The following is a 15,355-nucleotide window of genomic DNA, read 5'->3' as shown; positions in this document are numbered from 1 at the left end:
TCCGTTGTTTCCAGCCTTATTTTTTACTCTGTTGTTATTTATGATTTATTGTTTCTTCATTTACAGTTTTATTCTTTGTTTAGGTAAAAGACAAATGTTTCACAACTTTTTTCTCCCATTTTCTTATTTTAAAGCCCCTAATAACTATGCTAGACTTGACTGTGAACAGTAGTGTCACATGCTCAAATGATATCTTTTTGTTGAGAGAAGTCAATTTTCTGTGGTGAAAGCCTAGCAATGACTAAATATCCCAGGCCTTCCAAACAAAGTTAATCAATAAATCATCTGTCAATCAACGCAATGATATTATGCCTTCACTTTCCTTCTCTTGAAAAGGTAAATCCCAATGAATCACAGATTTTCCATTGAAAGTTCCATTAAATCTTTCTTTGAGCGTTTTCTTCTGGCTGGTGTAGTGTCTGTGAGTCATTTCTCTTGTAGAAGTCTTGTAGAAGTATGGCTGTATCATTTGTCTCAATATGAAGGACACGAAGTAAAGTTTCCCACACTTCCGTCTGGATCTGTGACTTGGAAGTTGCTTATTGAATGGGAAGAATAAAAAAGCATTGTACTGCTGCTAACTCTTTGTCCTGTGCACGGCATGGGGTAAAGAGTCCTTTGAGAAAAAGATTATGAAATCATATAACTAGATCCTGCGTTCAAGGGAGCTGAACTGCTTGTGCAACTTTAATTCTTTTATCTCCCAACATTTAAGTGCTTCAGCTTACTGTCTGTTACAAAACCCTATCTATATATCTCCTCTCATAGTGTGCATACATGTGCAAATGTGTATGAAAACATATATGCATTGATATAAAAAGCCAACTTTTGCCTTTTTTCTGTTACCTAGATACAGTTCTATAGAATTCAATATATGAAATGTGCTGGTAATCAGGAATTGATTCCTACAACTGTAAATCCTTGATCTGCTCACATATTATTTCCAGACTCAGCAATGGCATTTGTGCTCTGCAAAAATGCAGAGATCCTCTTGTACCTGCCACATTACAGAATATGGACTTCAGCAGTAATGTTTAGAATATCATATGGACACCAGGCCTTTATTCTAGAATTATTCCTACAGGGATTGTAGTTGAGCTCCAGAAACCTATAAACAGAAGTTAAGAAAAAAACAATTAAATCATGTCTTTGATTTTGCTGCAGCACAATGATTCATAGCCTCTGCCTTATGAATAAAGTTATAGTCCAGGCTGTTAAAAATATATTTCATATATTTTTAGTTGTGTTTTCTTCTCCCACGTTCTTTATTTTGCAGGTGCTGAAGTTTAGTATTTAGGAAAGCATGCTCTTAGTTGATTCTAGATTGATTCCTTTACATAACTAGAAATAACTTAAGTAGTAAATATGTTGCAGTTTCTGTGGGACTCCATTTAGGGTACATGCAGCAGCACGCAGCACAATAAAAGGTTCTTTCAGCAAATGTTTAGGAAAATACTTTCCAAGAGATCTGCGCAAGATTAGAATTACTGAGTGTTCTCCTCTTTGGCTTCCTGTTTTGGAATTAAATGCCTTCGGGACACTTGGAATATCTCAGTTTTGAAAAGCAAGAGCAATTTAACCAATTAAGTACTTCATCTCTTAGATATGATTTCAGTCAGTTGTAAATAAGGTCAAATATATAAAATAGTCCCTGAGATACCTTAATCAAATTTGAATGAATGAATGAACTCCGGTAGCCATAAGAGTAGCTTTTGAGGGAAGTTAGAGGAGATATAATGTAGCAAACAGTCAGAGCTACATTCTAGCTCTTTCTGTGCATCTGTGTGCAATTACTACTGGGTTTTTTACTTCTGGTACCCTGAGTTTCTGATCCGATGGGATAATGACTGAGTCACTTTCTGATGCAGTTGAAGGAAATTGGGACTGTTTAGCTTCTCAAAGGTTGTGCCCTCTGCACACAAGAATCACATGCAGAGGTTAGTATAGCATGGAGTCACTTCCCTGGCGCCTGCGTTGGTTCCCTGCACCCAGGGACGGTCAGTGGCTCATCCCCAGCAGAGCAGGAGCGCTCTCACTGGCAGTGCCCTATAGTGTGGTTGTGAAGTACTTGTCTGAGAGAGGAGAAAAGTGCCTTCAGGTTTCTCCAAGCAGAAGGAGGGACTGAACCCGAATGTTTCTCAAGTTGGGCGACTGCACCATCCAGGGTTAGCAGGCAAGGAGACCATCTCTCCTTTTCCTCCTCAAGTTTTCTGTTGCCACTTAAAAAAAAAAAAAAAAGCTTAAATAATCTCTCTATATATTTTAGAATGTATTAATGGCCTAAAGTATTTTACGTAGTTTAGCTATAACATTTGAGGGAAATGCAGGGAGGTTGGACTAGATGATCTCCAGAGGTCCCTTCCAACCTAAACGATTCTGTGATTCTGTGATTCTGTGAGAGTTTAGATACGCCTGTGGTATGATTGTGAATAGAACGATTTCGTCAAGTCCTTCCATGTACTACTGAGCAATTACTTCAGCTACAAAAAGAAGTTCGTGTAATGAACGTAAATCCACACATTTAATAGTTCAGAGATTATCTGAATTTTGCATTTGTGTAAAATAGTCATAGCAACACTGTTAGCAGCTTGGCCAAGTGTATGTATGTACAATGTGTACCATTTCTTGATTTTTGTAATCCTTCAGCTATGTTGCTGTTGCTTGGTTGTTGGATTCGTGTAGTACTGTTGACCACTGCAAGTGTTTTCAACCACATACTGCAGCTGGGTTCCTAATTCCCTAACAGGTTTTTTAGTCAAATAAAACAAAATTTGCCTGAAGATGGAGACTGTTTGAAGGCTCATTCCAGTTAGGAACATTGTAAATAATTCATACAGATTTTCTACTTAAAGAATTAAAAAAAAAAAAAAATCCTTATTTTTGGCGTATAGTAGGCTTCAAGGTGCAGTTATATTGAGCTGTGTAAAACTGTTGATGGTATATTGTCACAGTTGAGATTATTTTCTACTTATATATGTACTTTATTTATTTGCTTGTAGAAGTCTCCTGACAGTGTTACTCAACCACAGTAATAAAGTGCAGCTGTCCGTATTGTTAGGTAATGCCTTAACAGTCTATTTTTAATTGTGAGAATTCATTGCATTATGTCTTCTCATTTGAATTTTGTGAATTTTATTTTTTAGCTACATTTAATCAAACTACAATTACTTCCTGGTAAAGCCTGCTAGCAGTTAAATTTGCATTGAGATCTATTATGTACTGCATTCCTGGAAATTACTAGTGTCACGTAATACAGCAAGGCAGTTTTACTCCGATATCACATTAATAAAAGAAGTCATTCAGTATTTTCTTTCTGTCCACTATAAATGTCTCCGGAGTATACATTTGGGATGGTTGTGATCAGTGGTACTTGATAACGTTATCTTATAGAGTATTTCATTTGAAAGTGAGCTGAAGGGCTTTCAACCTGTCCAAATCTGAATTCAGATCTTTGTATTTTTTATGTAACAGTGATTGAAGTGTAGGAACTAAGTACATCTGTATTACATTGTATATTTAAAAAATAAACAGTTTTTAAGAGCAATCAAAAGCTTTTAACTTGTTCCATTAAAAAACCCATGGATTTTCCTTGTAGGAAATTTTCCTCATAGGAAACAGTTTTAGGGCCTTAGTAGGAATGAAAGAAAAGTACTCTTTGTGCATTTCTTTTAGATAGTTGGAGTGTGAAAAATATATACTAATCATCTTTCAATTCAGCTTTAGTGGAGAAAAAATAAGATTGACTGAATTATGTGGAAAAATTATAGGAATTCATTTGCGTGATAAACCGTAGTCTAGCAAAGAAAAACTCTTATACCTTTCTTCTCCAAAACGGAAAAAAATGGTGGATCCCAGTATGCGAATATGTTTTATATAACAAATCCAGAAAAAAGTCAGGCTTTTTTGAGAATTTACAAGTAAATTCATCATTATTTTGAATTATTGTAAAGATTTTTGAATTAAGATTATTTTGAATTTAAAATGGATCATTATATTTTAATTTTATCTCCCAGTTATCCTAATAAGAGAATAATATGTGTGCTTCAGTCTTAATGTATAGTTAATTTAATTGTGTGGTGTGAAGGAGGTATTAATCATCGGTAGTTTGACTGGTACAATTGTCACTGGGCCAGTGACACTGCATTTCTGTTATTATAACAGAATGCAGCAGGGCATCAGTACTGGCAAAGCCTCCCTGAAACACTTGCCCCTGTCCCAGTGCAGCTGCCAGGCGCGTAGCGTAGCACAAGACTTTAGAATTGCGCCATCCCTGTTTTCCCTTCAGCCGCTTTTAATTGTAGCCTTTAACTTTAAATTTCTTGTTTTTATAATGCCAGAGTTTATGACATTTGATCATTTCTGTGTATAACTTTTTCACTTGAATTACTTCTAAATACTGTCACTCTTAGCATCATTTTCATATAGTTCCCCATCTGAGAATTTAATGAAGATTTAAGTTTGTCTTCTGTAAAGGGTTGCAGGAATTTGCCATCAGTCTCCCCATTGAATTGAGTGTGGCGAAAACTGGGTTGCTGCTGAGATTCTCAATGCAAAAGTAATAATCCTTGTTCTAAAAAGATAAAAATTGACCTTAAAATACAGCTAAGCTATTGCCTTTGTATTATAATGTAGCATTTTTTTTTCTTTTTGCATATTATAAAGCGTAGAGTCTAAGAAGCACTCAGGTCTAAAAAGCAATAATCTCATTTAGGAGTAGTTAGCCTTGTAACAGTAACTTTTTGCAAAAACTTTTTGTAAAAATGCAAGGTAGTAATAAAAATAATGGGAACATACTACAGTTTGGTTTATGTTTGAAGGAAATTCAGTGATAGAAAATTTTGCTCATACTCAGTGTTTTAATTTTTTTTACTTCTATCATTCTGTCAAACTAACTGTGAAACAATGTATAGTTATACCAATTTCATTTGTTCTTCATGAACCTTAAATAACTGTGTGCACCTCTGTATAAATGCATTGCGTGTTCTCATACAGCAACACTGTTGAGAACTGGCATGATCTGCAAGTGTTATTTATAAAGTAGTGTGAATGAAATTCTAAAACTTACTATTAAATATATTTTTTCTTATTCCTAGAATAAAAAAGCTCACAGACCTAAATCACTTGAGGTTGTATCCACCAAAGAACATGGATGCCCATGGCAGCTCTGGCCAAAATTTAGACCCACAGTAGGCTTTCTCACCTGCCGTCTTAGCCTGGGGCATGCCTGGGGGCCCTAAGAGCCTAAATGCCTGTTTGGTCATGCCATGGACTTGGAGCATTTGTCTTGCCTCCAGGGTCGGATCTAACAAGAGTTCTGAGAACACAAGTGCCAGAACGTGTTCTGATGCCCAGAGGAGATGACAGTTTTTCTGTATCACCCCATAATATAAGGGAAGTTTTGGGCAATCCTGATTTCAGTTTTCTCCTTTGGCAGAGGGACTTGAAGCTGCTTTGGAAGAGTGCCTTACTCATTGGGCTTTAAGGTGTTCTGGAATGTCACTCTTTCTTTCTCCTGTTCAAGTTGTTCTATACTAGATGAAACAATTAAGTACATATTGGATGAGACGGAGGAAAAGACTGTGATTCTTTGGCTTGATGTTTAGAATACTTACCTGAAAGGAGAGACCAGAGTTCCTGCCCCTGCATCCGTAAAAGTATTGTATACGTATACAGAGTGGTGTCTGTACCTTATCTATGCTGGATGAATTTTCTTTCAAATGGGCTAGTAGCAAAGAAGAAGAGATACGGGTACTACCACTTCTAATTGCTGCTTGGCTCGCCATGCCTCCTTGGTAAGAACAACTGCTGTAAATGCCTAATTGCAAGGAAGAGTTATGACAATGAATATTAATATTCATTGGGGATAGTGGAAGCAAAAGCATCCCTACAGCTTACAAGTGAGGCTCAGGTCTTCTGAGAGGCGTATAGCTTAGGATGTGCCCTTCTTTTTGGAATTTCACATTGCCCAGGTTAGTCGGTTCCTCCCTTGGCAGATGGGCTTTGCCAGTGCCGCTCTTTTGATTCCTTGCTTACTTTCCCAGCTCTGCTAGGTGTTTACTGTAGAGTCCACCAGAAGAGGTTTTCTAACATGCTGTGTTTCAGTGCTTAAGTCCTGCTCAAAATGGAGTCTTGTACCTACTACATTACAGAACGGATAAGAAAATGTTTCTTTTGGGGGAGGAATGAAACCATCAAATTCTGCATTTTATATGCAACAACACAGGAAGAATGAAGAGTGATTTTGAAAGAATTCTTCACTTTTATACGACGAACAAATTCACAACTGTTCTGTTTTCATGGTCCATTGCTTCTTTCGCTTGAATAGATTTTGCTTTCACTTATGATAACAGTTTTAAAGCAATCAAAAGACAAATCTAATTTCCAACCATTAGAAATGATTGTTAATGCATGAGGGACTACTACAGTTTTTTGTGCTGCATCTTTTTGGATTGGAAATTTTGGTTTGGGGCTTTCCATATGCTTTGGATGACAAAAGGCTGTGCTTTTTGTTTACTAACCTGTATTTTTCTGGGAAAAAATGATCATTCTAATAATGACTAGATCCTTTAACAGTGGCATAATCAGAAGGCTGATTGCAGTTAAAAGATTTTCCTTTGGGAAATGAAATACGTAAGGAATCTGTGTGCCCATAGGAATCCATTGCCTGTTTACCTTACCTCACTTTTGAATTGTTCCCTTTGTAGCTTAATAATTTTTCAAGGCAGCCGTAGTGTTAAAATGATCCAGTGTTTCTCTCTCTGTTTTCCAAAATGAAGATTCTTTGGACTTAGTGTTAGTAACATCACTGATTGATTTAAATTAAGGGCCTTTTTTTTTTTTTTTTTTTTTAGTTATTGAAGGGCAGTATTTAACCAAGTTCTTCCCCTGGCTATTTGAACTTGAAGAAATCTAAGAGAGATAGTAGGGAGGATTTTGTAGCCACATGCAGAAAACAAAACCTTAAGACAACTTGGTGCTCCTTCAGATCTCTCTTCTTATCCTCATCTTGCCTCATCAGTAACTAATGATAGCGACTGTGGAAAACACATGGAGATGTTTGTATTCCCCATATGTACTTAAGATAAAAGAGCAATTTAGTAATGTTTTTAAAAAAATTTGAAAGTAGTGGTAAAGACATTTGTATACCATTTGTCTTATACTTAAATTATTCAGGAAGATGTCCACACTTTTATGCATTTTTACAGGCCATGATACAGCGGGGTGAATTTGATTAGAGCCTATAAATTTTAGCATAGTATGAATATTTAATAGTGAAAGGAAAATACTGACAATCACTTAATGCAAACTGAAGTTGTCTCACTATATTAAAATAAAAAACATGCTAAAATGGTTTTGAGGTTCTTGCAAGTCTTGTTTTGTTTCTTTTCCTCAGGATGTTTATTTTTGTGAGGAGATTTTTGAAAAATTTTATAGGCCTCCATGCAATTTTCAAGTAATAGTTCAATTTGGAACTAGAATCAAGGCATTTGGCTTCTTTGCAGTCCAGCCTTGACTCTGTCCGCCAGGCTACTGTCTCCTGCCGTCACCCAGTTTATCTTGACTATTCTAAGTGCTTGTTGAGGGTATGAGGTGGGCTGTAGCCAAGAGGTCTGATTTGCCTGTCAAGCCAGGGTTACTTCACTGACTGCTGTGATTTTTACACTGGATTTTCAGTGTAGTAAGGGAAGGGAGCATCGGATCCAGAGATCTGAGGCCTGTGAAAGGGTGGGGGAGGCCTTGAGATTCTGCATTAGAGGGACCAAAACCAACTGCAAAGTGACCTGCAGAGACTAGAATGGTGGGGGCTGCAGGCAAAAAAGTGAGACACAGTCCAAATAAATGTGGAGAACACCCAAGAGGAAGAATAAAGAACACAGATACCATCTCACCACGCTGCCGCACCCACCACATTAAGCTCTGTTTTAATTCTATCTGATGAGCACTGTCCTACCACTCATTTTTCGTGTTCAGATCTCTGTATTTGCCAAAGGGAAAGTGTTGAATTGGGAGGGGAGCTACTCCATGAAAGCTCTTGTGTTTCACACGGTAGCTCACAGTCATTTTGAAGAAAGAGGACCACAGCACAGGAGAAATAGTTAAAGAAGGACAAGCATGGGACATTTGTGTTCAGGTTTAGAGGTTGAAATGAAATTAAGTGTAAATGTATTCTAAGCAGTGAAATGGAATTTGCTTACTAATCTGGGTTGCATCTCCTTTTTTCCCCTTCTTACGACTAAACTAGCAGTACCAGTAACTGTGCCTGCGTCACCTCTTCCTCTCTTTCCTGCTTGCAGAGCAATCCTGCCATGCTTGTGCAGGAGAGTTTCCCAGGAGGCTTGCCTGAAGCAGGAGGAAATTGAGGTCAAGGCACCAAAAAAGGATGAGAAACCTGGGAATTGGGAAAAAGGCAACAGTGACTTGATATCCAGGAGAAAAGTGCCTGCCCTAGGATAAAACGCTTCTCTTCCCCTCTTCCCTCCCAAAAGACATTAGGGCTTACTTCTGCATTTCAGAGGGAATTTGGGCTGAGTAAGGAACCTTGGCGTAGGTGGAGGGAGGGAAATGTTTGGTGTCAGCTGAGAAAAATCCGCTTTTATCAGGTAATTCTGTCTTCTTCCCAGCTTACTCTATCTGTCACTTCCCTGGCCCTTTCCTTTTCATTGGAGCCCTGGCTCCAGAAGCAACCTGCCTTAATCTACACCTTGCTACTGCTCTTGAGCCTGTGAACACAGTTCCAGCTAAAGAGTAGCCAGACAATCTGCCTCTCCAGCTATCAAATTCACTTGTTCCCAGTGGTTTCTAACTTGTCTTCCTCATCAGGAGGAAAAAAAATAGCAACTTTTGATAAGAATACAAATATGTGATTTTGTCTTCAGAATGACATGCAACATAATTTCTTATCTATTGATTTAAATAATTCAGCATTTTAAAAGGAACAAATCAACTCAATTAGTTTAGGGGATACTTAAATGTTGAGAACAACTTTATATCAATTAAAATTAGTGATAATTCATTTATGGAGAAACTAATATAATTAATTAGGTGGTAGCAGTGTATCTCTTGTATAGTACATACATGGCTGTGGGTATAGCGCTTTTAAACATCTGCTCAATAGTCTGTTATGATAGCACAAGAATGCTTTTACGTGAGAGTAATAGAGTAGCAGATGCTTCCTGATGACAACTTCTCAATTTGTTTAGGAAACAGTCAGTGTGTCCTGGATTTGCAGTTTTAACTTGAAGCATGGCAGCCATGTAAGCAAATTGCAATGCAGAAACAAAAAACTGAGAAATTAAATTCTTTTCATCATTTTTAAGGGTCGCAATTTAGTCAAAACCTTCATTGTTAACATTTTAATAAATTGTTTTCTTTAGGCATGTTTATTTTATCTTAGCAAGGATCTAGACAAAATTATGATTTTGTTAGCAAACCCTGTTGTTTGATTGTACTTACAGTTTATGAATCTTTGGAAGCAGTTGGGCAATCCTCCCATGCTAAAATTGATTTCACTATTTTCTATTCAAACTAAAATATAGTATTAGCTTAAAAGATAGAACGATAGTATACATAAAAAGGGAAAGTAGAATAATTGCATTCAAAATATTTAAAGAGGCTATCACATGACATTTGTGACAAGAATAAAATTCTGTGACTTTTTTGAAATTTCTATCTGCTTTTTGTATTTATGGCTTTATCAGTAATTTTATGGAAAGGAAGGCTGTTTGGTTGAAGAGCAGAAAATAAACCTTGCCTTTTGGGTTGTTGTAATACTCTCTCAGGCTCCATGGCTTTATTCAGCCATACATAGATTTTTAGGTATTCCAAAGATTATCCTAAAATGACTGTACTCATTTTAGTCATCTCATCAGCAAAGTTCATCTCATCAGCTAGAGAGATACCATCAAAACTTTTAGGCTGCAAAATGTATTTTCTCTACATAAATTCTATGGTGTCATACTAACAGAGATTGTGAAAGTACAGGATTACACATCGATGCTATATCTTTTTATGTAAGGAGTCTTTCCACTGCTGCTTACCAAAAGGCAAAAGGATTAGAAATGGCTTTAGGAAGGATTCAAGTATCTGTCTGTGTATGCAAATCACAAATACAGTGCACCCACTTGTCACTAGAAGTGCAGCAGAAAAAAAAAGATCTGATTATCAGAAACTATTTTGAATAAGCATAGAAAATTCATAGTAGACTAAAGTCCATCTTGTTACAGAGCAGAATAGTGTGACTTTCAAATCTTCTTTGAGCTTTGCATTCAGCTGAATGCTTGATTTCAGACTCTGCCTGAACTAGCACTCAGAGAAAAAGAACCACAGGATAATGCCAAAAGAATGTGTCCACAAATAGTCTGCTCTCCATAACAGTAGTTTGTTCAGTGTAAAGCTGCGTCTTTCCCCGTCCGCTGCATTTCTTGCTATCGAACTGTACAGATCTTTGGGAAAGGCACTTCTGGATAAAACCACCCTTTCTCTGGAAATAATAGGATGTTTTGGGAAGTAGCTCACTGTCTAACGTCCTTCTGGTAATGGCAGGAATTCTCAAGAGAGTTTCCTCACCGGCCATCTCAAGGAACAGCGAAATTAGAAAGACTGACTGGCTCCTTTGCTTTCCTTTTCCTAATCCAGAAAATGAAGGTAGAATTTGCTTACAGCTGCAATCCTTGCTAAACCAGCAAGCTGAATTCTTAATGACAGAGTTGTTCGTAGCTTAATTTATGACTTTCTGAGATAGTGGGGTATTTATAAAGCATGTTTTCCCTAAGGGTATACAGCTTTGAGTAAAATTATGTATTTTCCGAAGTATTAGGAAGTAAAAAAAGAATATGACTTTTTTCATTTAGTCTGAAATCATCATAAATTGGGTATTAATTTATATTGTTACAGATTAGAGTCATTCTTACTGGGCAGGGTGAGCTAGTGAATAGGCAATAGGCAAGGCCATAATATCTGATGAAACATTCGTGTCTGTACCACGTGGTGATTTTGTTTCAAGGAGGCTGGTTGAAATTTTAATCTAGGTTGAGTTCTGAAGATGGAGTCCTTCCCTTCCCCATCCCTACAAACTTGAAAGCCACGTTCTGGGGTTTTTTTTCATTTCTTTTACCACCTTCTTAAGTAATTAAGTAATCTGCTGCTGTTCCTTCCTTTACTATGCTCCTCACTGAAGCAATGAAAAAGTATCCAGTTTAAAGCAAGTTCGGTTTACTAAAGAGAAGAAATAGTATTCTGTTTTCCTCAAGAGACTTTTAAAATAGTATTAGCCCTATATTTCATATCTGATCATAGGGACTGACATGTGGGAAGAGGAAAAGAATTTGCTTTCTGAGTCTGCTACACATTTTTATGGGAGCTAGGTAGAGTATACAGAACTTTACCTGGCCTGTGAAGTCAGATACAGCAATCACCGTTGCCCCTTCTGGCATGTAGTCTTTAATATCCCTCCACACACAGTTTTTAAAGGTAGGTTAACACAGAGAGGATTTTCTTTAATGTTCCATTTCAGTGCTTTAGATATCTGTTTCTTGATAAGCTAAAATCAAGAATTCCTGTAGCTGTCCAGAATTTCCCAGAATACTTCTGTTCTTTGAGTACCTGTGATTTTCTCATTTAAGGTCTAAAATTGTATTTACAATACCTAGGTCTGTAGCTTCCCAGGATCTGGGCTCTCTGTTGATGATCTTCTCTCCATGTGCCTCAGCAGCATCTGGTTGTCTAATATGCTTACTTTGGATGAAATCACTTTTACTTGGGCTATCAAAAAAGTTTAAAGTATTCTGTTTGTGATTACTGTTATAATTTATCAGTTCTTGTATCTCTTCATAGAATGATTCATGGCTGAGGAGTAAGTAAGGTGAGTTGAGGATGTGAGATAAAAATACAAAATAAATTTCTTTAGTGTTAAACCAACATGACGTTGAAATGGTGTTGGTTTTTCTTTTCTGTTCAACCTTTTTCATTTTGCTTGGACAGGGAATAGTGAGCCAATATTCACAGTTGGTTGGCAAAAGCGAACTTGTGAAATGCACACCCAACCTGTGGGGCATTATGGTTGCTTACTTCATGCATGTAATTCTGGGGGTTTGAGAACCGAACAAGTTCACGCCCATAGTGTCGTCTTGGAAAGTTTGTTCTAAAATATTTAATCTTAATAGGTTTATTAAGTTTATAGCTCAATTTTCAGAGATGTTGAGTATCAACAGCTTCTAGAAAAGACAAAACAACAGAGTGCTTAGCACTATTTGAATATTCATTCAAAACTAATAAATTTCTAAAGATGCTGAGAGATTTACGTTGTTACTGGGCTGTATCTCAATGCTCTGATAAAGTTCCACCTCTTACAGTTTATTTCAAATCTACAGTAAACCTTGCTTACTTTACATGTGAAACATACAATAAGAGGAGAAAATTATCTCACCTTGAGAAATGTTATTAGCAAAAGCAACATTTTCCAAAAAGCTTTTAAAAACAGAGGAATTTTTGAGGATACAGTTGATCTATACTTTGGCAAGCAAAAACAAGTTATTTAAGGATATGCTTTTTAAATGGTCTATACTAAAGGTAATGAGGAGAGATGCAGCTGTAGCCACCTTATCGTACAAGTATTCTACCATAAAATGTTTAGAGAGATTTCTGTCTTTTTCTTTTGTCTACAAAAGCAACCTGCGGTTAGAAAGACCTCAGTTCTGCAAATTCTTGTACACAGTTCATAGTTTATATAGATAAGTTTGCAAGAAGTCATTGCAGATTTTGGACTTCAGTGTTTTACTTGCTAGTATTAAGAAATGTCTTCAGGAATTCAAATGAGTAGTGCTATGAAAGGGATGATCCCTATTATGTCTGCTCTTTATGTTTATTAAATTAATTACAGTAGTGGTAATTAATTTCCCCTTGCTGCAAATACACAAGTTGATGGATGATTTTGTTCATGCTTGTTGTTTTAGGAATCTTTGGATGATTCTCAAGTAGATGGAGTTTGTGCAGCAGCAGAAGTGATTCGCTATGAGTATCATGTCTTGTACTCCAGCAGCTACCAAGTACCTGTGCTTTATTTTAGGGCATGCTTTTTAGGTAAGACCAGTTTTCTGTTAGACAAAGAGAAGATGAAAAATATGCAGGATTTAGTAGATGTTAAAAACACAGATTTTGTATTGAACTAGGGAACAAAGTAATGGTCATATGTAATAAGAAAATAAGAGATGAGACTGTTCACCAGTAAATTTTCTAATACTCCAGACACTGAGCTTCAGGACCTTGGAGTAGATGATATCATCTCAGCCTGAAGGAGGCTGATCTTTGGCTCCTGGCATCTTGCCTGTGGTTGACTAAAACTGCTGGTCATTTTTCTTGTTCTTTTCTTCAAATGAATACAAAAAGCCTTAAAGCTGCAGGTCTGAATTTGGCTATGAAATAAGTGGGCATAATTACAGTGGCTTCAGCAGAATTGTATCTGTTAATGTGAAACCTGAATTTGAGCTGCAAAGCTAGGGTCTAAATGTACGTTTAAAACTGTATGCTGTTTCCTACTTAAATTTGCTGCTTGAAAAACCCCACCAATATGGTGTTGTTTTTAGTCATTTTCTATGTATTAAAACTGGTTCTTGAAATACAGACTGATTTTTTTTCCTCCCTAATATGTACATCTTGCTACTCATTACGGAATTGCTACAGCCACTGTGATTTCACTCACCATCCTGTCAGGAAGGAAGGAGGAACATACAGCCGCCCTCCAAGGCCACTGTTAGTGTCACTTATTTAATCAGCAAACATAGAGTGATCACACTGCAGCACTGTCTGTGCTCTGTTCCTCTCTGCCCAAAGACTGTGTATCTAGGGCTGGGGGATTGAAATCTTCAAGTCTTTTCATTCAGTCTCCTGCATGGTAGCATCAGCATCTTTTGTGTTTTGAATAATCTCCTAACTTTATCTAGATGAAGATGTCTGAATGTTGCCAGTGATATCTTTTTCTTTTTAATTAAAAAGTGGCTTAAGCTGCTTTGAATGTGTTTGGTAGATTTAATCACTCTCTGCCTTATATTGTTTAATGGTTTCTAATTTTGCAGTGTTAGCATTTTAAAAGGCACTTTAGATTTAAAATTGAAGAACAAATTCTCATAGACTCCCTGGTGAAAAGATTTTAGTCTGAGGTGCAGTTTCAGGGACTGGATAATTTGGGGTAGATTTTCAGACTGGGACATGGGGAATTGGGGATGTTGCTCTGCCTTTACCACCAACAGAACATTCATTTGCACACATCCAGCTGTAAATTTATTCCTGGAATTATTACAGGCATTTACAAATATGTGCAATATTTTGCATTTAAACTTATTGTGCAGACAGAAGGATAGAGAAAGTTTTGCTGTAGGAGGCAGATTAACCTATTTGTGGTACTGAAAAATGTCTTCGTCTTGGGTTTAGCTGAATTAACAGTACACTGTCTCTACACAAGGGGATGGAGATGCTGCAGGTAGAGGAAATAGGACACGATTTCTACTGTACTGTACTTTCATATAATTAGTATTCACCATAAGCAGTTAATCACCAGAGAAGAGCTCCCAGAGACAAAACAAGTTGTTTAGCTTGTCAGCATCAGGGAATCGGAGGTGTTGAAACATGACTCCTTATAGCTGGAAGTGGATATTACAGAAGCTAGTGGATGATCTAATGCACAATCTTAATATGTGCCAACAGCTCCCCTCACAGTACAAAACTGTAATTGTTCCTACAAGTATAATTACATTTTAAAACATTTCTTGGGAACCTTTCAAAATGGAAAACAAGGATTTTTTTGTTTTAATTCCCATAATCACCTGGGTCCTCTTTAACATTTAATATTCTCTGACCCTTTAAGGGAGAAGGATACAAAACGCTGGCAGTAAGTACTTTTCCAAGAAGGTGTTCAGCTAGTATTCTTTCATTGTAATTCTGCATAGTTTACTTTTGCAAATGAAAAATTCTATCATCACTGCAAATTATTTACCTAGTGTCTGTACAGTGCTATTTGAAGATCCCAACATGAGGTTTTCAGGGATATACAGGTCATGGTCACTCGCAATCACTTGAGACATTTAGGCAAAGAACCTTTTGTCTTGCCTTGGATCTAATATGAAGAAGAGTGGGTAATGCCCTGAGATTTTTGTCTTTTCTTTAGAAAGCTAATAGTCTTCCTGTGATAACCCCTTCACCTGTTTCTTGGACATCTAGTAATATTCATGGCATCCGTTATCTGAAATAGATGGGGGAAAATCTTCCTCTGAGACCTACATCAGTTTCACAATCTAAATTCCTACTATTGTTTATAGCTTAAGTTAACAGAATGGGTTATTTCCAACCCTCTTATAAGCTGTTT

At 36.9% G+C, this 15,355-nt stretch overlaps 1 protein-coding gene across 2 annotated transcripts in view; it reads left to right on the top strand.

The window, feature by feature from the left end:
* Positions 1-15,355, top strand: part of LOC138064245 (ubiquitin-like-conjugating enzyme ATG10) — a 94,116-nt gene that overhangs the window by 41,250 nt on the left and 37,511 nt on the right. For both annotated transcript variants that reach the window (XM_068925945.1, XM_068925946.1), the window contains one exon: positions 12,951-13,077. In XM_068925945.1, coding sequence (XP_068782046.1) covers positions 12,951-13,077 — 127 coding nt within the window. The remainder of the gene's footprint in view (positions 1-12,950; positions 13,078-15,355) is intronic.

The sequence above is a fragment of the Struthio camelus genome, chromosome W, assembly GCF_040807025.1.
Source record: "Struthio camelus isolate bStrCam1 chromosome W, bStrCam1.hap1, whole genome shotgun sequence".
NCBI classification, from domain to species: domain Eukaryota; kingdom Metazoa; phylum Chordata; class Aves; order Struthioniformes; family Struthionidae; genus Struthio; species Struthio camelus.
The sequence above is the reverse complement of the archived record's forward strand: the minus strand, read 5'-3'. Positions and strand labels throughout refer to the sequence as shown.